The 25,836-nt window shown below is 42.7% G+C and overlaps 1 protein-coding gene across 1 annotated transcript; it reads left to right on the top strand.

Moving 5' to 3' along the window:
* DCTD (dCMP deaminase) lies at nt 1-24,000 on the top strand. Its single transcript, XM_006916362.3, has 6 exons — nt 1-132; nt 1,421-1,535; nt 1,951-2,086; nt 19,755-19,871; nt 21,240-21,336; nt 22,621-24,000. Exons 2-6 carry the CDS (start codon nt 1,428-1,430, stop codon nt 22,697-22,699), a joined length of 537 nt encoding a protein of 178 aa, XP_006916424.2. The 5' UTR covers nt 1-132; nt 1,421-1,427; the 3' UTR covers nt 22,700-24,000.
* Nucleotides 24,001-25,836: the final 1,836 nt, after the last annotated feature.

The following is a 25,836-nucleotide window of genomic DNA, read 5'->3' as shown; positions in this document are numbered from 1 at the left end:
CGGAAGTGCGCGGCTAACTTCGCCGCTAACTTCGCAGCAGGCGGCGCGGCCTCCGGGAGGCCTTCCCCATCTGGGAAGCCGAGAGAGGGTGGATGTGGGACTCAAAGTGGCAGTCATTTCTTGCGCCCGCGTGTGCGTTGGGAATGCGTGATTTCGTCCCGGGGTCGGAATCGAGGAGGGGTGGAGGTGGGACTAGGTGTATCTCCCTGGACTAGTTGTCCCTCCTCTGTCACTGCAGCTGGGGTTAGGGCACCAGTTAGCATTCAGCTAGACTCAGGGAAAACGCCGGGTGGAGCATAAGTTCCTTTCCCTCCTCTTCGTCTCTTCCCCACCTCGTGTGGTAGGCAGTTACCTAGCACCCTGCAGCGATTATGGTGCGAACCCTTTAGCTGGGTAGTGAACCAGTCCAATCCAGCATCGCTTCATGTTAAGAGGTTTCCCAGGTTTCTGAGAATTTAGGCAGCGTAAACAGCGGGTACTCCTGGTTCCCAGTACCGACCTGTTCTCTGCGTCGCAGCCGCGGGCACTGCAGCTGTGCACTTTAGCATAAGGTTCCCCGGTAGAAGTGGGGAAATTCTCACTTTCGTTTAGCTCAGATGTCTAGGCTTTCTCCAGACATCTCAAGTGATACCTACCCAGTTCTTGTGTTGCCCTCCTTCCTTGTCCTTGAAAGTACCCTCTTTCCTGGAAGTTTTAGGTCCCCTTCAGGGGCTGTCCCTGTTGTAACAACAGCTTGTGCCTGCTCAAGCATAAAGCCTATTTTACTACAACTTGACACTTTTCATAGTTTCTCCTCATTTGATTCAGTTCTCAGAGTTGATAACTCTGTCCCATCTGGGGAAAGTAGGGGAAATGGAAGGGACACATTATCTGGTTAATGTCAGAGTTGGGACAGCTCCAGATGGATAATAATCTTGTGTGATTAGGAGAGTTACCTAAATTCTCAGAGTCTCTAAGATGGAATGTTAATATATGCCTTAGCTAGGAATGAGGCTTGAGTGAGGTGATGTGTATAACCTTTAACATGGTCTGAAATATATTATGTCCTTTTTTCCTCTTCCCTCTTGTGCTGACTCCATTTTATGAGAGAGGTAAAGGATGAGAGCAATTTGTAGGGTAGGCATTTGTATTAACTAAAAAAAAAAATCCTATGACAAAGTTAGTAAATAGATATAATATTTGGGAAGGTGAAGCTCTGTGTGCCAAATTCAAACTTCTGAAATAATAATTTAATTTCTTAATTTTTCTCTTTAGATCAGAGACTGTCTGGGGGTCCATAATCTGTGATTTCTGATTGGTAAATGTAACTGAAGTCGTCCGAGCTTGGTGATACAAAGTCTGAATGTGGTTAGGTTGTACTGCAAAGCAGATTTACCAAAATGCTTTTCTCCACTGCTGTTTTGTCATGTTTTCCTTTTAGACCCAGAATGAGTGAAGTTCCCTGCAAAAAACGTGAGGACTATTTGGAATGGCCCGAGTATTTCATGGCAGTGGCCTTCTTATCGGCACAGAGAAGCAAAGATCCAAATTCCCAGGTAAGTGAGTTTTATAGGAGAATGTTTAGACCCTCACAGACACAGAGATGCCTGCAAATGAGCAACTTACAAAAAGAAGAGACTGGGTGGACACCTGTCAGTTTACAAAGGCAGAGTAAAGCTGCTGTCTTTACTCAGTAAAGCTGTATTCCTGCATGCTTACATTTTCCTGTGAGAGAGTAAGTTGTCACATGCCATCATTCATTACCTCTTGTACCCCTCTGGGGCCGTGGGTACTCTTTCTCTGGCTTGTGGGAACCGCCACAGAAAACAAGCAAGGAGACAGAGCTCTTAGTACCTCCAGAAGCTGTGTGCCCATTTTTGAGCTCTGCAGCCCTCTGGTTTCATTTATTGCCGCTCCAGTGGCAGACGGGCCATTTGAAGTCACCAAGCCTTTGGGCATATTTCTTTGTAGGTCGGAGCCTGCATCGTGAATGCAGAAAACAAAATTGTCGGGATCGGGTACAATGGAATGCCAAATGGGTGCAGCGATGACCACTTGCCTTGGAGGAGAACAGCGGAGAGAAAGCTGGATACCAAATACCCTTATGGTAGGGAATGCTTTGTGTTCCACTCTGCTTAGCGGCATAGCCTCGAGTGCTTAAGTTTGGTAGTTGGTCAGAAAGTGTCATCTCCCTTTTTAGTCAGCAGCAGCTGGAAAGAAAAAAAAAATCCTATTGAACTACCCCAATTTCCTGTCCCCGTCCCTTAAGTTCCAAAGAGAGCCAACAGATGGAAGCATGGTTGTGATCACGCGGCCTAGCCCTGAGATCCACGGCTGTGTTGCCTGCGGTGGGCCTGGCATGTTTCACTGGCGACCTGCCAGGCTTTACAACACCAGAGCATTGATGGCAGGCTTCTCTGCAGAGGGCCACCGCCTCTGGCTAAGGAATGTGCATAATGCCTCTGCGGTTGTTTCTTTGCTCCTTGGAAGAAGAGACAGCTAACCAAGTACTGGCCGGGGCTTTGCTCTGATGAGAAACAGTTCACTCAGCCCTTCTGCCTACCCAGGAAATCTGGCTCAACCCATCTCTGGGAAGCAGGAAACAAACTGTGTTCTGGACATTAGAAGATAGATGATGGGTAGATGATGCAGTGGCCTCTTCCTGTTCCAGGGGACTCTGCAGTTGCAGAGTAGGCTGTGGTCAGATCATTAGCCAGATGTGTGGTACTGAACACTTCTGGCCGGGTCATCCCTGGTTTTCATTTTTAAGTGAGGGAAGTGAACCTTTTATAATTTGTTTCCTATCTAAGCCCAAGGGAGAATCACTTCAGAGATTATCTGGGAGAGACAAACCACAGATTCACTTTTCCTTTAATTCCCTGGAGAATTTGTAACTAATGCCCTAAAAGGCAAATTGGGCTGCATATGCTTGTTGCTGCCTTTTCATGTTAGGACCTGTGCTTAAGTCTTGAAATGAATAGATGGGCTGCGGCGGGAGTCAAGTAGATTAAGACAACCCAAACGGGAAAGACTGTGCTTTTGGGAAACACGGTCACGGTGCTGCGTGAGGCCTTTCTGCTGTGTTGACTCCTCCCAGTAGGTTTTCCTCTGGGTTCTTCTCACGAAGAATTCCAAGTCTACCTTTAGCCTAATTTGCATATTTTTACTAATGTTCCTGGACCTTAATCGTGTTAAATAAACTCCATAAATTTCTTTTTTAAACTCTGGGCAACTGCCGTATTTTGGAAAGAAACAGAAAAAAGGTGCCTGGAGGTGGAGAGGGCATTGAGGAAGGAGGATGAGGAGAATTACAAAGCACTCAGGGGTTTCAGGGAATAAAACATACTTTAGTGATTAAGGGGATTTTAGTCAGATCAGTCCATTTTAACTTCACCCCTTGGAGGAGCAGGAAGAGTGGGATTCCAGTTGGGAGAATGTAAAACTGTCTTCTCAGCCCTCACTTTGTAGCTGAGTGGAATGCGTGAAATGAAAAACGTGCTCACGTATTTTAGAAACTTTTTCTCATCCTAATTTTGATTCTGTAAGCTTTTGGATGTTAAAAAAAGAAGGGAAATGATTACTTGTTTATAGGTACATGCAAAGGTAATTTTTCACGGTACAGGTCAGTGTCCCGTATAAAAATCACAGCAGTGAAAGGGTCGATGTGTTTAAGATTACACTGAAATATATGATTGCCGTAGTCATTACTTCACGAAGTGAAGACAGTGAAGTATAGGTCCTTGCGCTGATCCCCTATGTGGGGAATTCTTAGGTGCTATCAGTCTTTGGCGCTGAGGCTGGTTGCAACATATGCCAGTGGTTGGACCGATGTAGAGGGGTCCTTACTGGTTACTCTGCGGCTCACCCAGGGGGACCTGTGCCTTCTTCAATCACTGTGAGCCCCAGGCAGATCTGTGGCAGTGACCTAGAAGCCAGAGGCTTTGTAGCACATTTGTAATCCCCCAACTTCCCAGCGTTTAGAATCTCTCAAGTAGCTGATTTTGGTTGTTCTGAGACACTGCATTTTGTCCAAGTTGGAGAGAATACCTTTCAGAGCTCCTTTCCAGAAAAAAATGAAAAAAAAAAAAAAAATTCACACAGGCATTTGTCCAACTTCACTGATTGTTTTTTATTGAATAGTTGCTGAGTTTCTGGGCACTGGTTGTCTGTCTGCATTATATTTTACTATCTGTATGATACCTCTTGGTTTTCAAAGCTCTTTGCCCTCACTTATCAATTATTCATTTTACATGTAGCTGTGTTAGAATGTAGACAATTTTCTTTCACGAGAGTAAGCTTGTAATTTGATGTGCTACCGTAAAAGTCGTCGAAGGTATTAAATGATTTTTAAAAGGCATTTAGTATTACTGCCATCATAATACACACGTAGATGGGCCTTCAGTCTGAATAACGGTGACTGGCTGTAAACTGTACACTCAGTCTTATCTTTTCAAAGGACTTCGGGCCACGGAGTAATAAATATTTAGATAGCCTTACATGTAATAGAAATGTTTGGTGGTAATTGACTAAAATGAAAATTCACTTTACTTCCATTTTAAGACTTCAAAAATTAATTTAAAAATTAAGTGCTAATGTCTGGAATTGGGTAGGCCTCTTTCCTCACCAGCATTAATGGTGGCTGAGCTGCTCTATCAGGAAGGATAGATTATGGGTTAATCCTTTTAAAGGAGCTTTAGTGATTATCTGGAGCTCTAGACCAATGATTCCTAATTCTTTTGACTATATGGGAACACTCTTAAATGTCAAGAAAACTTCCAGGACCCCTACATTCGTATCTTTTGAGTAAGAAAATCCGTGATGACAAAAAGCTACTTGATATCAGTAATGCTTTGTGTTAATCTGGACATTATTAAACAGGATCGTATGTGTTTGGAAAAGTATATTACGTCCAAGATGTGATGTTTACCCAGTCAGTGGCCCATGCTGGACCCCTTGCAGATCCTCCGTAGTGCCTCAGGGTTCTGGGCCCACAGGATCCAAGTCTACCCATTTCTTTTAGGATAGGGAAATGAAGTCTCCCAAAATGTCAGGTAACTTCTGTCATGCCACACCGGCAGGGTGACATCTCCTAATTCCCAAGTCAGTGCTCTTTTCCCACCCCACTCTCTCATGTGGGACACAGGAATTCAGCTTTTCTGAAATGATATATAATCCTTGCACAGTGGACCCCCTTTTCTCACTCTGCACTTGAGCAAACAGTGGCTTAGGTGAAGTGACTCCCCAGAAGTCAAGCACTGGCGGTGGTGGCCTGTACCTAGCGTTATAGGCAGAAAGCCATTTGCACGGGGCTGGCTGTAACATTTCTCCAAAGTGGAGCTACAGATGGGGCTTGTATAAGTTTGAATTTACCAATAGCAAATACAACTTAATTCTCCTTATTAATTCTGTAAGTTAGGAAGTCATTAGTCTTGATTGACACTCTGTGGAAAGGAGGGAGACTGAATACTTGTAACATAATAGGAAGATGGAGCTTTTCCCAGCTGTGTCTCTGGAGAGGCATTTTTAAAGGGTGTTTTTGTTCTTCCAACCTTAGGATCAAAACTTCATGAAACTATTTGATTACAATGTAGTATTAATATGGAAAATGAAAATTCCCCCTGCCAAGGAAACAGCTTTTTATCTCATCCTTTTCCTGAAAAATCCAAAAGATAGTGTGATGTCAGTAACATTAAGTGGCAGGAAGAAGTCAGAGTTATTACAGTGACACATTTTCACGTGAATGACAATTAAAAAACTGGGAAGCAGCAGATTGATCTAATTTAGTATAAAAAAAAACTTTGGAAGATTTTTATTTTTAGGAGGGGGTGGTTGTTAAACCTGGGATGAAGTGTTCAGCTGACATTTTTAGTTCTTTTCTCTTTGTGAAATTCATTAGAGTGAAGCACATTTAATCAAAATACCAATTTTATAAAATGGGAGTAAAATACTCCTGGTAATTCACATATCTCTCTTTCCTTGGGTTTTTGTAACCGATTTTGAAGACATAGTTTACAGACCGGAGAGTTGGAGTAGAATCACATTCTTTAATCCTCAAGACCCATTGTTAAACTTTACATTTTTAGTAGCGCTCGCTATGCTTATTAAGTTGTATGCATTTTCCTGCTATGCTGTTTCTTGTTGTTGAAAGGATTTGTGGGTAAGCATACCTCCGCGTGGCCTCCTCTTCCATCCCGATCGTTCGTGAAGCCTGGATTACTTTTGTCTGTTGTCACATCACATTTCTTCGTCATAGAAGGGACCATAGTCTTAATGTCCCAAGAGTGGGTGGTACCACATGCTAGATGCTTGAAGCAGAAATGGAGACATGAGGCTGTTTCTAGAGTTAGTTCATATTTCTGCAGGAATACTGTAAAAAGGATAAAATTCTGGAAAGAAAGTGCTGGAATTAAGGCAAGAGTTCAGCATGGCACTTTAAACAGTTTTGCCAGTGTGTGGCAGTACTCCTTTAAATTTTATATTTAAATTTAATCTTTATCTTTCAGATTTAGCATATTGTTAAGCATGCATAGATGTCATTTTAGTGATTACTTAGCCATTTACCTTACCCCCTTGAACACTGACATTTTCCTGACTGCCATGCATGTGATATATTTCTTTGGCATCTAAAAGGTTAGTCTTGAGAAACTAATTTATCAAGAAGTTAGGAGGCTGATCCTTCTTAAGCTGTGACTTCCTCACAACTTGTAAGAGCTTCTTAGTAATTAAGATCAAATTTGTTCCTTCAGCCAGTTGAAATTGAATGCCCTCTGGTTTTGTTAGGCAGATCCATGGATTTGATGACTTGCTGTTTCTCTTCCTGCAGAATTCTAATTTCACTTATAGCTTCCTATCATCCCTCCCCTGCCTGGCCATCCAATAGTTGTGGTCTGACAGTGGGTCTAATTAGGGACTTTTATACAAAATAACTAATCTAATCAATGAAAAACCTTTGAGCAAGTTTACAGGAAAGAAAGTAGGTGATTTTTATGAATCAAGAAACAAATTCAGATATCACTGTGTGGTGTTTTAGATAAACGGGAAAACCATGGCTTCTGTATGAGGCTGCCCTCTACCTGCCCCAAAATTAACCAGTTTGAATAAGCATATTTCACTTTTAGGTATAATTCTTTATAAACGGTCTTCAGAAAAGAGTACACAATGACTTTTTGTTAATTTATTTGATTCTTATCTGTGTATTTTAATCTCTAGATTTAGGGTTAATGATTTTTGAAGAGCTGTAGATCCCTATTTTACTATGAATATCTACAAAGTACGTATATAGTACAACTCCCTGTCCTGATGATGCAGGAAAAGCTGAAATGCTCGTCTCTTGGACTAAACCCACCCATGAAAAGACATATTTGCTTTTGTTTTATAAAGAATCAGTTTACTTCATAGAAGGTTGTAATAAAACTTAAAATAATTCAAGGTTAATGATTCCCAAGTTGATGACCAAAAGTGGCTCAAGTTGATCTTTGTCTTGTCTCTTGAAGGAAAGGGTTTGTTGAGAAATTAATAGCCTCAATAAAATTTCAGGGCCAGTTTTCAACTTATTTTAGATTTTGTGGTGTGCGAGCACATTAATTATCTAAATGAAAAAGGATAGCCCTATTGATAAATATAGCTTCTTTAAGTCTGAGCTTTGTACAGGGGGCGCCTGACAATGATGAACCTCATAGCCTTTATTCTGCCTACCTAGTCTATGGGTGTTATGCTGATTTTTGACTGTTCGTCTTTGAAATTGGCTTGAATTACTAGTTTTATTTTGAGTTTTTTTTCAAGGATCTCTCTTTCATAAGTTTTGTTAATACTGATATTAAAGGAAAATATTTATTATTGTTTGCTCCCAGAAATATGTTCTAAAACCTGGTTCCTAGAGGTTTTCGCAGATATTATATTGTGTTTTACTTTTACTTCTTAAGACTTTTGTATTCTGTTTGGATGTATACATCTTTAATATGAATATCAGCTAAGAAAAGCCCCATAATGTTTAAAACAGCAATTCTCAGATTCAAGGGAAAATGTCATGGACTGGTCATCTGGAGCCTGGGTTCCAAATGTGTTGTATTTTTATCCAGTAATCGTGAGATTGTTAGATACATAACTTGACATTTATTTCTCAATATCTTTATGAAATAAATGATCAGTGAGGACTCTTCCAGTTCTAGAATTCTAAATAAAAATTAAACAATATAGTTTTGATTGCATTGGATTAGGGTGCTCTTTCTGCTGGGTGAAGGTACAGAGTTGTAAAAAGCTGTGGGTGGCAGTGACACAGAGAATACACATCTGTGCATACGGACAAATTAATAGAGACAGCCTTCATCCCCTCCTCCGTAGAGGTTCAAATCTGCACCAGTTCTAAGATGAATATGAGAATATAAGCGAGACGGAGACATATGCACAAGCAGGAGGGGCAGTTGAAGGATGCAAGTTACCCTACAAACGTGGAGGTTAGAAGACATTGGATGAAAAAAGGTTGGAGGACAGCAATGAAGAAAAAGACCCATGTCTAAGTATAAGAAAACATATGAATAGACGGGGCACACTTAAAACTCTTTGGAGACAAGAGGGTTTTCTAAAACCAAATAGAAAAGAATTTCGAGATCCTTTTGTGAACGAGTCAATGTGACAGTGTTTATTGAAACATATTTGCCTAGCTTTGGGAATAAATGGAGAATGGAAATAAGTGGGGCTAAATAAATCCCATGATAAATGGAGAATATTGGGGAAAGCAAGGGAGTTAGAATGTGAGGGAGCTCTTCGTGCTCCCTGATGCTCAGCTGTCGGGAGGGTAGGTACTAGCCAATTAGTAGAGGTGTAAATTTTATCACTGTGCTTCTTCCAAATGATAGATGCCATAGCAAATTTAAAATATTGAATATGATAACTGAGCATGAATTTTTTAATTCTGCAATTAAAAGACTTTGCTCAAAATGCCATTAATTTTGAGTTTAGGTGAAAAAGGGAAGCAGAATTCCTCATTGTCGTTTTTTTCCTTGGTGAGTGAGTTATAACGTTTTAGAAATTGAAGTCAATACTAATGAGTCATCTATTCTTTTATCAGCTTGAGTCATGTTGGTGATGGGGGAGTTCATGAGTCATCTTGCTTCCTTTTGAAAAATTATAACTAATTTTATAATGCACATTTCTAGAGTACGTTCACCTGTCATCATTCATTCACTCAGCAAATACTTACAGGGCAATTAATTATATGTATTCTGTGCTAGGCACTCTGCAGTGGTAAATAAAGTGTCCAATGTCCTGGTTTTCAAGGAGTGTGCACACTGAGAGTGGAGGTTGACATTAATGAAATAAACATATTATTGAATATTCCTTTCCAAGGAGGTGACTTTTGAACTGAGGTCTGAAGGATTAGATGAGTCCCATCAGATGAAGGTGGGGTAGTCAGTGTTTGGGGCTGGGAAGGGCATTCCTTGCAGGAAGAGTGCTTGGGTGAAGGCCGTCAGGCAGGAAGGCATTTGGAGCATCATGTGAAAGGAGAGAGTTTGGCTCAAGCTTAGTGGGTGAAGCTGCAGTAGTAAGGTGAGGGGTCCTGTAGGGTAAGGAGTTTGGATTTAAAAGATGACATTGGTTGTGCTTGGGAAATGGATTGTTGGGGGCAAGAGTGGAAACAGGGAGACCAGCTGAGGGATGATGGCCACAGACTGGGTGGGGGACTGTGTTAGAGGGGGTGGAAGTGCTGGAGATGGAGAGGATGGGTGAGTATAGGGTGTATTTTGGAGACAGTACCAAGAGGGCTGGGTGATATGGGGTGGGGGATAGAGATTGACTCCCCCCCAAACATTTCCAGCCTGAGCACTTGGGTTTGGGGGAAGGTCAAGGAAGATTTGGACCCCTGACATTTGAGATGTCAATGAGGGCTCCCAGGAAGGGTGTCAGGTGGTCAGGTTGGGTACATGAGCGCCTAGAGAAGTGTAGGTTGGAAATGTCAGTATCTGCATGTGTGCCGTTTGGGTGACATCAGTGCCATGGAAATGAGTGGGGTGATCTTGCGAGAGTGTGCAGAGGCCGGGCCCAATCCCTGAGAGCTGCCATATCGAGAGGTAGAGTGGAGGAGGAAGGGCCTGCAAAGCAAGAGTAGGACATCATAGTGTGCACATAGGGCAGTGTCGTAAGTAGGAAGGAGTGGTCGGCTGTGTCAAAGGCTGCTGAGAGGTCTAAGAAGATTGAAGAATGTCCATGGAGGTTAGCAACATGGAGGTCACCGTTGATATTCCAAAGAGCAGCTGTGATGGAGCGGCAGGTTGGAAGGCAAATTGGAAACAGCAGGAGGAGCAGAAACTGAGAAAGTGGGGACAGTGTATGTAGATGTGCTTTTGAGATATTTGTGGAGAGAGCAGAACAGTAGGGCGGTGGCTGGAATGGGAGATGGGGCCAAGAGAAAGGTTTATATCGTCTGTATGAGGAGAGAATTTTATTTGTTTTTTGCAACAGACATTTGTCTGCTGATGGGAATAATCCAGTAGAGGGAGACTGATATGCAAAACCGGGAAAAGAGGCAAGGTCTTGCAGGAGGTGAGAGGGGAAGGCACATTGATTAGTAATAGGAGGGACACTAAGTGGGGGGCGAAAGAGGGACCGTGATAGCCGATACAGAGGTTCATGGAGTCGCAGGCGGGGATATGGTCAATTACAGCATTTCAGGGGAGAGCGAGGCAAGGTCGTTGTCAGTTGAAAGAGGAGGGAGAAGGAGCGTGAGCAGGTTTGGACACTGGGGAGAAAAGAAGCAAAAATTGTCCCGTGCATGGAGAAGGCCTGCTGGAGAGATGTCCTAGGAATGTAGGGCAGTGTCAGGGGCTCTGTCTCATCTCAGAAGCCTGAGTTAGGTCAGTTAAGCCCCATTTTCTCCATGCTGGAACAGCATCAGTGAGTTGCCTGGGGCATGCCTTGTAGAGCTGGAATTAATTAGAACACACACATCCTGACTCCTATTCCAGTGCTCACTGCTCAGTTCCAGTTTACCCTTTAAAAGCTATTAACACAAGAGGGAAGCTTTGAATCTTTTTAGTATAGATTTGCATTACAAAGCTGTCAAACCGTGATTAGTGTTCTGTTTCTTTTCGTGTTTCCTTAGTACATTTCAAGCATCAAAGGTATTTCACAAGAACAGTAGGAAGGGAGTTGGGCTTGGCTCACCCATCGATGAAATGCAGATGAAATGCAGTATTTCCACGTCCTCCTCCTTCTGACCTGATTGTGTGCCTTTAGCACATAGGGAAGCAGTGTAATTAGAGTTCTGGGGGCTTTATTATCAATAATGGAAACACCACAGTCAGAAATCTCTTTAGCCCTAAGCACTACCATTGGGGCTAAGTGGCTCCCCTGGGTGCCATGAGTTGCTGCCAGCAGTCTTTGCAAGAGGCAGCAGGGAAGGGGGCAAGGGATGGGGACCAAAGTACGAGAGAAAGAAAAAGAAATGTCTGTTTTCTCCCATCCACAGAGCTGAACAGCTCAGGGCTGTGGGTGTCAGCTGGGCGGCCAGCAGGAGAGGTTTGGGAGCACAAGCATTTGTCAGGTCCGTCTTCTGCACTGTGCTCTCACAGATACTAGTCTTTGTGATGGTTCTCTTGTTCTCTGCATTTCACAGGCCAGGAGGCTGAGGCTTCACAAGATCGTAAGGTCATAAAACTAGCAGGTGAGGGAGGCAGAGTCTGTGAGGAGGTGACCAAGGGGACATGTCAGGAGGAAGCACTGGGAAAGGCAGAGCCATGGGACGCCTGCAAGAACTGGGCCTATTTGGACAACCCCAAAGCCATGATTCCAGTGGAGACGGGTCATTAACTTGTTGTGGTTCACAAGGCCGTCAGCAGGTGGGGCACCCTTGGAGTTGGGGCTGTACCAGGCAGAGCCTGGAGGATTTGACTGTCTTATATGTGAGCAGCTCACCTTCAGATCCCAGACCCAACCAGAATTCCTTTCTGTTGTCACTTTCTGCTAGCAGAGACCTCTTCTCTGGACACAGTGTGGTAACAGGCTGACTTCCTGTGCTTTACCACTATTATGTTTTTAGTTTCATATGTCAGCTTATACTGTAATAATAAATGCCCCTCCACTGAAATTGTGTGGCCCTCGATGCCCTGAGGTTGTGGGCCCAGTTATTTTATCTTCTGAATAGAAAGGCCCCTGACCGTGCATGGGGTGACATGGGGGTGGGGGGCATGGTGTTGATTCTGAGCACACGGAGTGGAATGGCTGGAGCATGCTCCTGTGGGACAGAAGTGCTGTCACCTGTCACCTCTGCTCAGGAAGCCCTCGTTCCTGGCTGCTGACTCCCCCAGGTCTTCATCACAGGCAGGACCTGCTGGAGTCGAGGCTGTTCTTTTTCAGAAAACAAGCCCAGGTCTGACTCTTGATAACGACTTTATTTGCATAATTCTTTCTAGTTCATAAAACTTTTTCCTACCTCGTTCCTCATCATTGTAACCCTGGGAGATAGGAAGGGATGATATTAATATTATTCCTGTTTGTAGTTTAACGAGGCTGGTATTTGAAACCTCGTGTAGGCAGATCCCAGGGTTTAGACCCCTTTTGCTCTGAAAAGCCATTTGTAATCCAAATACATTTTCTACAGAGATAATGTTACCTGCAGATTCAGTTAAGTCTACCCACAAACAGTGCATGTAGCCCGTTTCCTGGATTTTCTCAACACTTTACTTCTTCTGAGGTCCTCCTGCTGTGTCTGTAGCCTTCACTCAGAGCTCTGGTTGATTCTGTGTGTGGGTGTCCTCTGCCTGTCCCCGCAGCCCCCAGCACCCAGCCCTGTGAGTGCTCTGCCTGGGTCAGGTGATGTTTGCAACCTGCACGTATATGGGGAATGTCTCCAGTTTTAAACTCTCTTCTGTCCCCGTTGCAGCCCAATACGAAGGGTGCTTCTCTGGCCATGGGGTGGGCAGAGTTCTCTCTGAGAAGCGTAAGAGTGAAGTAGGCTTTGGCGCACGCCAAGAAGTTGCGTGTGGGGGTGGACTATGAGCAGGGGCTCGGGGCCCGAAGAGTGGGGAGCAGAGGCTGAGAAGAGCGAGGAGTGGCTGGCGGGGCCTGTTTGGTTGCAGTTGCCTTAGAGAAGAGCTGTAACTGTTGTTTCCTAAGTTGCTTCTCCTCCCCTTTATTTCAAATCCTTTGAAAACCCTGATAATGACTCTCACTGCTATTTTACAGATATGGGCAATTCTTGAAGGAGAGATAAGGTAGAGTAGTGAAATTGTTTGGAGCCAAATTGGAGAAGTATTCGCTTTAGATTTTGGGGTAGCCATAAGAGTGAACATTTTATAACGGGGGGTTGCCCCAGGGGTAGATTGGAGGGGCTTAAATTTAGAGGCTACTCTATTGTTAAATTATTGACTTGAAGGATAGGTACTTTGAAGGTTGGCAGTGATATATGAGGCCCTGTCAGGATATCTTTCAATAATTAAGAAATAAGTAGTTGAAATTCCATTTTAGCTTCAGGAGCTGTGAAACTGTTCCCTAAATGGATCTTTTAGAGGAGTGAGCGCGTGCCCGCCCCTCCAGTGGAGTTATCCATCAGGCATCTGTGGGACATTGAGAGCAGGGAGGGGGTTCCCATGTTCCAAGAGAGAGAAGTGCCTGGATTTAGTGACTCTGATACTTGTAGAACCCCAGAAGTGAAGACATTTAGGTCTGTATTTTAAGAAGTAGCGACAAAAAGCTTTGTCATCAGAATAGAAATGGAATATCTTATAAAAATTAACATCGAGTTATTTTTAAAAATGCACAGGTCAACCTTGAACTTTGGTACCCATTTCATGTCAATTATTAATTGCAGGATGAAGCTTCCCACATTTTTATTCCAGAAGGCTGTGAGCAGACGCTTCTTGGCTCTTGAGTTCTGACCTCTGTCTTGTCAGTGAGCCCAACTGTCTGTGTTTTGAATGTGGTTGGCTGCACAGCCCGGGAACCTTCACGGTCATCAGTCAGGGGCAGAGGTGCGTTTCCCCAGAGACAGTCAGAGGCTTGTATGATACAGCCTGGAGCGTTTTGGCAGAAGGTGGTGCGGGTCCGGGCTCAGTGGCAACAGGTGCTCGGTGACTGGCCCTCAAACCTGACCCTCACAAAGCTGCCACAACAAGCTCCCCACTTTTCAGCTCAGCTTTGGCCAAATACCCCTCGGGCATGAGGAAGTACTTTTCTTCAGATACCTCTAAAAACAAGGAATTTTAAACAATCTGGAGAGTTTCTTTAACTTGAATAGAAACTTAGTTTTCCTGACTCCAAATTTTATCATGTGCTGGTAGCACAGGAAGACCAGTTGAGGGTAGAGTTACAGAAGTACTGCTAAATTATTTGTGCAGCAATTAGCATCTGTTTAGCATTATTCAGGGTTTTTTTTTTTTTTTTTTTTTTTACCTATTAAAGTAACCTTAATAATACTACCATCTAAAATAGATATTATATTAGTCTTATATCAAATGAGATGAAAGTCAAATTTATAAAATGTTGAATCTCTTAAATCTAAATCTAACCAAGGATGGAATATATCCTGTTAATTTGTCAAACTTGGAGAGAACCGCCTTACATGAGACAGTAAGGATTAATCAAGCCTGAGTAAGAGGGAATTTGAAAAATACAGTTTTCTAATTATACAATCTCTTCTCCATGGTCCAAGGTTAATGCAGTTCTGAATTCTGACAGTTAGTAATAGAAAAGAAGGAAAAAAAAAAGACCAAAGCTTATGAATTGTCTTATAATTACCTGAAACAGAGGTTCTCCTTCTGGCAATGAAGAACTTTATAAGTGTTAATCTGATATTTTTAGCTTTTGATTCTTTTCCTTTTAAACAATGTTGAGAATAATTGAAGGGTTTTATGTCACTCTTTGTGCCTATCACAAATACTTGTAGTGTTTGGAGAGTTCTTTTGCCTATTGCTTAGCCACAGATGACTAATTCTAGGTAAATAGTTAGAAAATTGGTCTCTTTTTTTTTTGGACAGTTTAGTTATCTTATGACTACTTCCTAGACACTATATCTTTGGGATCATGGTTCTCTTTTTTTAAATATTAAAACTGTGCTCATCTCAAGATCACTGTGAGAACTGTCCTCTGTAGTTGGTTTTTGCGCTCAAATATTTGTAGCATTGCTGCATTTATTCCAAGGCAATATAATAAAAATGCTAGCACGACAAAAAGATAAATTCTTTAACTTTTTGCTGTCAAATGCCTGTAGAATGTTTATTGTAGTGAGAAAAGTTGCAGAGAAGTCTCAGGCCACCCAACGAAAAGGCTTGAGGAGAAGATGAGACATAGAGGTTAGAAATGTAGATTTAGGGTTTTACAACTAGATCTATTTGAGAATCTAGGAATGGATGAATTCTTTAAGTCATTGACTGCTGGAGAAAAGTTGAAGAGCAGAACTGAAACTTGGGAGATGCCCAGAAAGACAAGAGAAAGAAAAGGACCCGCAGAAAGCAGGAGACCCCAAAGGGTCTGGTGCTCCTGAGAGGGTTTAGAGTGGAGAGTACGCAGTCATCAGGAGCCGGCGGAGCAGACAGATGAGATTGCAAGCACGAGATTTGGGGTTTAGGTCAAGATAAAGCACCCAGTGGTGTGGTGGAACCAGCTCACCAAAACAGACGTGCGCATATCTTCCCAACTCCGTGTCATCGTGTCATGTTGGGAACTTGAAATTGGCCACGTGGGAGTATTCACACCACAGAAATGGGCAGATGCTACAAATTAGAGCCATTTAAAAAAATTGTCGGTTGTAAACATTACTGACATGTTACAGAGGTCAGTGGGTTTCCACAGAGTAGTGTTTCCCAAACTTTTTATATGGTGACTCAGCAAACATAGTTTACACCTGAAACACACACACACACACACACACACACGGAACAGTTTTAGGAGCAGCACCTAACCTTACCATGAGGGGTGCATTCTGATCTTGTTCCTTCTCTTTTAATCCATTTCATTAAAAAAGAAAAAAAAAAATGCTTTTTATAACTCACTAAACTGATTTCATGACCTGCAGTTTGAAAGATATGGTTTTAGAGACAACTAGGGTTTTTATATGCATTACAAAGTCAAGAGCCAGTTATTTAAAAAGTAAATTAGAGTAGCAGTTGTAAATGAGACAATTTCATCTTGAAAGAAGAAAGTAAAGAGATCTAAAATACTGAAAAGATAGGCTCTTCGGAATGGGGACTAAGTATACATGCATAAAGGAGAAGAAAATGGAGTAGAGAGAAGCCAGTGCCATCAGAAGTGGCCGGAGTGAGAGCTTCGCTGAGAGCCAGGCCTTGCCCTTGGCAGTGGGAGAGAAGACTCATGCTTCGTGGTCAGCAGCCTGTCTTGGAGAAGATCAGCTATTTTAGCAGATGGAAGAAGGAAACTGGACACATTAGGGAAAAACTGAAAATTGGATACTTGCTATTTTTAAAATTGTTTTTATTTAGTTAGTTGGAAATGCACTTTTTGAGAGGCATTGTTATTCCTGCAAACCGAAAGAGCACTTATGCACCTTGTCACACAGCTGTAAGTGGCAAAACTGGGCCTTGAACCCTGGGGCTGACTCCTGTTGCAGAGCTCTTCCTCCATACTTGCCTGCCAGGTGGAGAATAAAGCGGGGAGATGTTTGGCCTGTGGTCAGGCCAGCCAGGGCCCGGAGCAAGGAGTGAGCCAGTTAGGGCTTGTCCTGAGTGCTCTTTGTGGCCTGAGGCATATTTGGCAGTTACCTGTTATTTGATCAGTTTAGGTGGCCAGTACAGGTAAATGAGTCCCCAAACTCCACTCTGATTGACCTACATTAAGTAAATCAAATGGATAGTTGTCAAGTTGTTCTGCCAAGTTTCCGCTGTGGGGACAGTCTGGGGGGCCTGAGGCCTAAGGCCTGACTGAGTAGTGCCTCCTGATGCATCAGTCCTGGAGAGAAATGCGTGTGGTTTTGGAGATGAAGCCGAGGGTCAGAGCCACAGAGGCTGTGAAGCTCGTGGACCTGGGCCAGTTTCAGGCTTCTCGCTCTGGACACACCCCACATGGAGAGTTCTGAGGTGGGCGGGGCCGGACTGAGGTGTCAGGTGCTGCCCTGGGTTGGGGTTTCTCTTTCAACCATGTAGGGACAGACAGGGGAAGCCGGTGTTAATCAGACAAGGTTTGGTGGGCCAAGGGGACTCTGGGGAAGGTGGGAATTGGTGTTTGTCATTTCTGAAGTTAAAGAGGTACAGGTATGAATCAGAGAAATCAAGTGTGGACGGAACACTTGAATCTTATTTTTGCCATCGTCTCGTTTTAAATATGTGGGGTTGTGGATTGTGAACTGTTTCTTTTAAAGAGTCTCACATGTGCCTGACACTCAGCTATTCGTGTTGCCTGGTAGACCTCATGCTTTTCTAACAAGAAGCCTTATATTTTCCATCTTGTGATTTTGCAGTTAAGAGAAAGAAAGTCTGTTTATGATCCTGTATATTATTTCTATAAACCACCCTTTATACAGGGATGTTGGATGCTGCCCAAGAGAATCTGTTTCAGATGGTAATTTTCATTAATGAATCCAGACATATAATGTTAAATTTTGCCCTGAACTGCCTCAGATGAATTAGAGGACAGTAGTTGCTGTCAGTGTGACAATTTTTAGAGATTCAAAAGAGGACAGTGTAATAGGTTTCCTAAGAGATTCAGAAACTGTAGTTCTGAATATTAATACCAACACCATCAAAAAATATTTGTTAGATGGGAAAGCATAGTTTTGATATTTGAATTTAAGAAGACTTTCTGTATTTCCCAACGTCACCATCAATAATTGGAATCTGCATTTCCTCTTTTATTCATTCAATAAATATTTAACACCCATTATGTTCATGGCATCGAATTACACTCTGGGGGAGTTACAAAGGACCTGGAAGACTGGTCTCTGCCCTCCAGGGGGAAATAGAAGAAATAATTACATCTAATTGTTTTTAACACCAGAGCAGTGTTAATCCCTGCTTGGGAATGTTTTGGTCGCCAGGGAAGGAAATGGGGCCAAGGGGACTTCTGCTGAGGCCAGCACCTTCATGGCCGCTGAGCATCAGGGCCTTTCTCTTTCCTGTCCTCACGCCCCTCGAGGTTTATAAGCCAGCGTGGCTCAGGGAGCTGGCTCAGGTCCCTCTGGCCCATGGGGATTGCTCTCTGATGGGCTGTGATCTGATTAAGTGCAGCTTTTTTTTCTTCAGATTTTCTTACAATACTAGAGACTTTTATTTCCACGCACGACCAAGACTTTCTAAATCATGGTCTTCACAGACTAAACGAGCACTCCCCTGTATTTTCTGGAAGGGCCCTAGGTCAGCTTTCTGCCTGCAGCATGGCAGAGCGGCTGTGGGACACACACTCGTACACAGTGGCCGTTCTACCTGGAAGCTAGAGGCCTGGGGAGGAACGTGGCCCTTCACCCCGTCTGAGCCGGAGCAGGTATTCATTCAATAAAGGCTCGCTAAGGGAACACCTGATGGCCGAGCTGTGTGAGAGCCACGAGTTTAGGCCTCAACGCTCCTGGAGGAAGGTGTGAAGTGTAGGAGGCTGGTTGGAGAGGGTGGAAGAGACCCTTGACGTCTCCGTGTTTCTAATTCTAGGAGATTTGTGTGATTTGGACCAGGGCCAGGTCGTCATTAATTCGTTCAACAAACATTTATTTTAGCACTTGTGTGCATAGCGTGTGTTAAGTCACCTTGGGGATACGATACCAGAGGATTCTGTGAGGTAGTGTTTCCTAAACATGTCTGCACATTAGAATCATGTGGGGGAACTTCTTAAAAATTTCGAGGCCCAGACCATACCCCAGGCTGTCTCAGGCTCCTTGTGTGAGACATGGATGTTGGTGTTTTGGAAGCTGCCCATGGAATTCCAACAGGCAGACAAGTTTGTGAATCACTGTCACAAGGAGATTATAATATAGTTTTAGATAATGTACCCAGAAAATTAAATAGCAATATAAGGTAGCATATAGCAACCTCACAAAGCAGGTAGAGGATTCCAGACTAAATCAGTGGTGAGTAAGACTCCTCCCTTGAGAAGAGCGCCTGTGGGTTAGGTGGTGGGAATACCTAGCTAAATGGCCGATGGAATGGGTAGGCTTTGATAAGTATGGGTGAGGAGGGTGTCCCTTTATCCTTGAATTCAGGCAAGTCTGAGGATGACCGTGGATCACTGTTTGGGGATCTTTGGTGGAATGGGCCATTATAGCAAGAACTTGACTTTTAATTGCCATTAAATGGATGAATATTTTTCTTATAAAAGATAAACTACTGGTTATCCACTGGAGTCCTTGTGTGAGTGTGGGTTGAGAACCTTGAGGTGAAGCAAATCCCTTGGGGTAGAAATGCTCAGCTTCACTTCTTGATTCTCTTGCTCTTAAAATTGCTCCCTGCCCTCTTAACGGCCACAGCAATATCCCTGCCTGTGCATATCGACACCCAAATGAGCCGTTTTATGTGGGCAATTCCATACCCCAGGGTCTTGTGGAGCTGCGAGCTATTGTTCCACTGAGGGTGGGTGAAGATATTGACCTTGGCCCCTCTTGGCTGCTGTAGGTGCTTACTGACCCAGGGCTGCCTTGGCGAACCATTTTGCTGCTAATGGCCAACCTGTCAGACCACATGACCCTCATTTGGTATTCTCAGTGCTTTGTTTCTAATCAGTTTTTTTTTTTAAATTGAGTCTATTATATGTTATTTCAGAGGGAGAATGGAATGCTTCAACACTATTAATAAATTCTTCATGAGCTGCGGTCTAAGTTTTTCTTTTTTTCTCGTTCGCACCCACAGTGTGCCATGCCGAGCTGAATGCCATCATGAACAAAAACTCGACTGACGTGAAAGGCTGTACTATATATGTGGCCTTGTTCCCATGTAATGAATGTGCTAAGCTCATCATCCAGGCAGGTAGGAACCGGCCGTTCCATTTGTCCCATTTATATCGCTGCCTGCTCATCAGTAGCTCATTGCAGACGTGTTTGATCTTAAGTTGCTATTGTTTAGATCTAAATTAATTGCACTATCATCTTTGCAGGATATTTCCCGTGTTTTGTTTTTGAATGGTGCCAGGTATTCTAAGACTAATTGTATCCTCTGTGATTCTTAGCATGTTTTTAATTTAGTTTGCAACTTCTTAAACTGCAAGCTGCCAAAAAACAACACAGGCTTTGCATATAATTACTGTCAATTTACTCTTCTCTGACATATTGTGCATAGATTAAGGGGGAGGGAGAGAAATGAATTTCTGTCAGAAACAAGGTCAGCTGGGAGTCTGTATATGAAATTTTAATTTGTATCTAATATATGATAGATGTTTGAGGACCTAAACATACCTTTGCATATAAATGTCATAAGGCTCCAATGGTACTACTTTAAGTTTTTCTTACCATAAATCTGGGCCATTGTAATTCAAATACTTCACTTTTTTCAAATTGTCACATCTAAGATTCAGTTACACTTTATCTCCATAAAACTCTTGGCGTGAGATTTAAAGACTTATCACGTTAGCCAGATGTCTGGTTTAAAGGGGCTGTTTTTGACGAGCCCATGGCTCTCTGAGCAGAAGAGGTCTAGTGGTGTCACAATCAAAAGTCTCTGTTAAGAAGTATCGTGGGCTCCCGCACTGATGGTGCGAGGTCCTTCGGGAGTTTTCTAAGGCTGTCCTTAAGCACAGAGGTGGTGGCAGGCATGTGGGAAGGTCGGCATGTGCCCTGTGAGGTGTCTTCTGCTGTCCCTTCAGAGGCTGGTGGAGGAGCAGGGTGGTGGATCAAGCGCCCTCCAGATTCTTGGCCCTGAAGTTAGCACTGCCGGGTGAGACAGGAAAAGAAAACAGATCTGTTCTCTGTGGCACTGGCTTGAGCTGGTCTGCAGGGCCGTTCTTGGCAGCCCGGTGGGACTTCTCCTTGATTTTGCCAGCATTCTCCACTCCCCTCCATTCGCCTCTTGAGTTGAGTAGTCGCCTTATGAATAGAGTGTATTTGACTGCCTGCCGTAAAGAAAATTTGTTAATCGGATCAAGGCTTGACTACTTGACATGTTTCACTATGCATTTGTTAAAAAAAATCCATAAAAACTGGAGAGCAGATTAAGTATAATGTGTTCACTGCTGTATTTGAGAGCAGCGGCTGTATATTGTAGTAACTGGACATGTGTGCAAGTGCGCTTGGAAAAGGCGATTCATCATAGACACTGTCAGGGCTGTCTGCTTCTGCACGTCCATCGTGGTGTCTCTGGGTGTGTATACTAATGGGGCTTCTTTCACTGTTGCCTTTTAAGGTATCAAAGAAGTTATTTTCATGTCTGATAAGTACCATGATAGTGAGGAGGCAACAGCTGCGAGGCTCATGTTTAATATGGCTCGGGTTGACTTTAGGTAAGTAGGAAGAGCTCGGGGGAGAGGTGGCATGGAAGCCTGATGGAGAAACAGATTTGACCTGGGCCGATGTTTAATTTCTACTTGTGATGCCCGACTTCCATACCTGGAAGCATCTTTTCCAATGCAATAGGCTAAGAATCTAAGGATTATTTTAGGGATAGATTTTTAAGAGTAGTGAGAAAAGTATTTGAAGACAATCTGTCTAGTGATTGCACTTCAATATTAGTAGCTTTCCAAGACTTGGACTAATTATTCTAGTAGCAAGAAATTTAAAATAATTCACAAGTTTTATAATATTAACATTGAACCTCTGTAAATTTTGCAAATGTAACAACTCTGGCATAGAAAATTTAGGATGAAAGTAACCTGCCAGGTTTGAAACACCAGGAATTCTTTTTACAGTGACATTTTAAATGGAGATTTGAAGTCATTTAGGTTTTCATGATTATCTTTGCTAGGCAAAATCAGGAGGTATGTTTTACTTGCAGGTAAGTTTATCCAGCTTTGATTCATGGTGGAAACTTCTTTTGAGACTATAAAAGCTTTCAAAGCAGTTCCTTTATAGTATTTGTGGTCAGCAGTGGGGTTCTTGTAAATGGTAACCTACCTGGCCCCTCCCATTCCTCCTTAGGGATATAGGTTATAGGTCATGAATCTGTTGTGCCTTATGAAACTTCAAATCCAAGTTATTTGCATAATAATAATTAGATATTTACTCTCTATGGATTTTTAAAAGAATATATTTAGTCCCCAAACATTTTCTTTTTAGAGGGTACATTAATGGGTAAAAAATACAATGGGCTTATTTTACTTCCGCATTTTTTAGAACATGATTTTTAAAAATGACTCCTCATTGAACCTAGCTGATTTTTGCTATGTACAAGAGGCAAAAGAAATTTCAGCTCTTTTTTGCTTTAAAGTGATTCCACATTGGCCGCAGAAATTTCCTAGAAAATAAGCTAAATCTAAATGGGAAAACGTAATCGGATGTCATTTTATGCAGTTAACTTGTTAATCCTTTGACCCCCCGATAATTCATGAACTCAGCCAATTGAAAAACCTACAAGCCCAGCCACCCCATGCATTATTTTGGGTCTTGGTCTTTTCTGGGTTGTGTTTCTCTCACTGGTGCTCTGTAATTGGCTCTTATAGGATAAACTATCAAGCAAATCCCGGGAAAATTTTTCCTCCCCATAGAAAATGTAGGTTAAGCCGAAGTAAACAAATCGCTTTAACTACTCACTGGCTAATATCATTATATATTTTGTTTCTCACGTTTAGGAAATTCACACCAAAGTGCAGCAAGATTGTCATTGACTTTGATTCAATTAACAGCAGACCGAATCAGAAGCTTCAGTGAGTTACATCTCATTAAACCTCCAGAAGATTGAGATTATCCTCTTCTAAGGAGCTGCTAATGCCTTTCATCTTGAAGTTACACATAACTTTTTAATAGCCAGTACAGCAAAAGTAGACATCTAAAGAATATAAAGCCTCAAATCTTCCTAACTCTCTCTCCTGTCACATGAAATCTGCATCTGTTTAAGCTATTGATTTAGGGTTTAAGATAAAGGAGCCTGTAGATGGCCTGTCGCAGTGGAGTGGGGTGCCTTCCCTTTGTGTCCTGGTTTGCTGGGATGCTGATGGCTCTGCAGAAGGGTGTCAGCTCTCTGTCATCCACTGCATCTCACAGCTGCTGCATGCTGCTACATGTGCTGGAAGGACAAATAAATAATTGTTGTGATCCTAGCGGGATGAACAGACACACTGATTTGAACATCTGGCCCAAATGAAGCATAACATGTAGTGCCCTTGGAAAAAAGAAATAGGACCCACACGACAGCAGTGTTAAAGTATTTGCCTTAGAGAGTTGAGGGAAACCCCCACCCACTCATCCAAAAGACCTAGAGAGGATGGCACATCTGTCCTGACAGCCGATGAGCGTAACTGAGCTGTGGGTAACTTTCTCTACTTCTGCTGTCTTGATACCACAGGGTAGTGGCACAGTGTTTCTCTGGAGATGGGGACCCCTGTTGTTTTGGCATCTTAGTTTTGGTTTGTTGGTCACACGGAGCTCTTACATTAGTTTATCTGAGTAATGAGTTGTTCCAGGAGGAGACAGCCTATCTCCTCTTGTCACCCCTAAGACCACGCCCTGCTGTGGCGTTGAGGATTGTGTGGATGGAAGGGGGCGCCAGGCGCCACTTCTGCCACGTGGGACCGTGTTGCCACTCCTCCACGTGCCAACACGGTTCATTTCCAAGGCCACTCCACAACCGGAGAGTAAATTAATTCTTATCCTGTAAGTGAAATGTGAGGAAATTCAGCCCACCTCGGGGCAGTTTATTCCAGATCTATTGATGATGGGAGCTCATTTGTGCTCCTGGCGCCATGCCTGCCTTCACTGACACAAATCTCAGCTTCCTAATCACTGTGACTTGGGGACTGTGCACCTTGTCTTTAATCTCATTTAATTTTTATTAAACATGCTCAGTACCTTTGTTGAGAAAATGGTTTCTTTATCCTAAAGATAATTACTGTTTTAAAGCACTCTTATATTTTTATGAGTTTTATTTTGTCTCTAAGGTTTTGTACTCCATATTCTGGGGCATTTTGTAATTTGGCTGCTTACCAATATTATTAAAGTCTTATTAAAATCTACCCTACCGAAGTATGTTCATTTTTACATTATAATTATATGCTTAACTCTTCATTTCTCTCATTTCTGTATTGTCTGCGAAGCACATTGCATATGTTTTAATGCCCAGAGAACAATCTGAGACCCTGACACCGTGTGCTCCATTTGGGCTGATGGGTAGCACTTCTTTATGGACCAGACTAAAGATGTTAAGAAAGGTTCTCTTACCTTTCGCTCCTGTGTGCCTGCTCCTTGTCTCAGGTGTGGCCATCTGATCGGTCCCAGGCCTCCTCCCCGCTGTAATACTTCAGTCTCCAGTTCCGGTTTCTCCTGCTGCTCTCTTGCCTTTTTAACCCCTCTTCCTACATCTCTCTTCTTTTATCTTCTCAATTTTTTCTCTGTTACCTCCTCCAAACCCCTTGTTGTCTCTTTGTTCCAAAACGCATAAAACAAAAGCTATGTAGAAGAAAAAAATCAGTAAAGGTACTTTAAAGATGGAAAATATATTAGATACTTACAGTGCTGCAAATCCTGAGTTGGGAGCCCTGTTAACAATGTATAAGTTTCGTTATTTCACATTCATAAATATGTGCAGGGGCTAATAAGCCAGCAGTGCATCTAATTTATTTAATTTGACACTATCTTATATTTTGTCCCATTTTGCTACATTGAGGTTTAGTGAAGAAAATCTCTTTTCTTTTTCCTTTTGGGAGGAGGTTAACAGAAAGGACCCTTGCTGAGAAGGGGGTGTGTCTGTTGACAGTCTGAGGTTGAGTCCTTTGTGCAGGGCGATGCTCTCAGTGTGGGTGTGTGAGGCTTCCAGGTATAGACCATGTTGCTGAACTTGATTCCTAGTGACTGGAGTGTAAGTAATTATGTCTTAGTTGCTGGCCTTAACTATGCGAGTAGTGGAATCTTCTGTCCAGAGAATTCTGCAGATGTCAGTGTTCCAGTTAATAGGGGTTTGCTTTGAATTGTTGCCTTTGAGAAAAGCGTTCCAGAAAGGAGTTTCGAGCAGTCTTCTGTCTTGCGGGCAGCGCTAAATAATTGTGGTGAAGGGAGACTGTGTCTGAGAGGAATGTTGCTGCTTGTCATGGCTAATAAATGACAATAAAGAAACCACCTTTCACTGAACTGTTAGTGGCAGAATTACAGTTAAAAGGCAAAATTTGTGAGTGAAATGATAGGAACTCCATTTTTCTGATACATTTTATGCTTTTGTATTTTTTACAAGTCTGCCCTTACAGACTTCTGAAGCCCAAGAAGACCCAGCCATGAAAGTGATCTAGTATATTAGCCATGTTTTCCTAAATTAAAAATGAAGCAAAATAAGGGAACAAGTATAAGCAGAAAAATCTTGAGAAAAGCTTGCATAAACTTCTCGTGTGATCGCTGATCTAAACTTCCTGTGTGCTAGACAGATATTTTTCTCTTCTGATGTCCATATCTACCTACAGATTAAAAATATTTAGGCTGAAGAATCGATTATTGCAGCAGGGCCTAAAAATGCAGGGGAGATCATTTTCTTATTGTGACACCAGTAAGAAGTTTTAATGGTTATAGTTCACTTGTTTTTGTTTTTTAAAGTAAGGTCACTAAAAATGGTAGTTTCATCAAGTCGTCAGTCAGGAGGCCTCCCTAAAACTCGTGGGAAGACTGGACTTCACAGGACCGGGGCTTTACAGACCTACCTGCTGTCGGAACCATGGGGATGAGAGTTACAGGTCACATCTGTGGAGGCAGGCAAAATAACCTTGGGCCTAGGACTTTTGGGATCCAAGGTCACATTTAGAGGAAAGGCTTATCACATTTAGAGTAAATGAGGATGCCCAAGAATTCTTCTGAAAAGACCTAGAGCT

This window comes from Pteropus alecto, unplaced genomic scaffold, assembly GCF_000325575.1.
Source record: "Pteropus alecto unplaced genomic scaffold, ASM32557v1 scaffold24, whole genome shotgun sequence".
Lineage (NCBI taxonomy): Eukaryota > Metazoa > Chordata > Mammalia > Chiroptera > Pteropodidae > Pteropus > Pteropus alecto.
Note: the sequence above shows the minus strand (reverse complement) of the source record. Positions and strands in the feature narration are given on the sequence as shown.

Excerpts from the sequence above, each read along its gene's own strand:
- DCTD (XM_006916362.3), top strand. The coding sequence starts at position 1,428 with ATGAGTGAAGTTCCCTGCAAAAAACGTGAGGACTATTTGGAATGGCCC. Across the intron at positions 19,872-21,239 it reads TAAGCTCATCATCCAGGCAG|GTATCAAAGAAGTTATTTTC; the intron begins GTAGGAACCGGC and ends TTGCCTTTTAAG. Across the intron at positions 21,337-22,620 it reads ATGGCTCGGGTTGACTTTAG|GAAATTCACACCAAAGTGCA; the intron begins GTAAGTAGGAAG and ends TCTCACGTTTAG.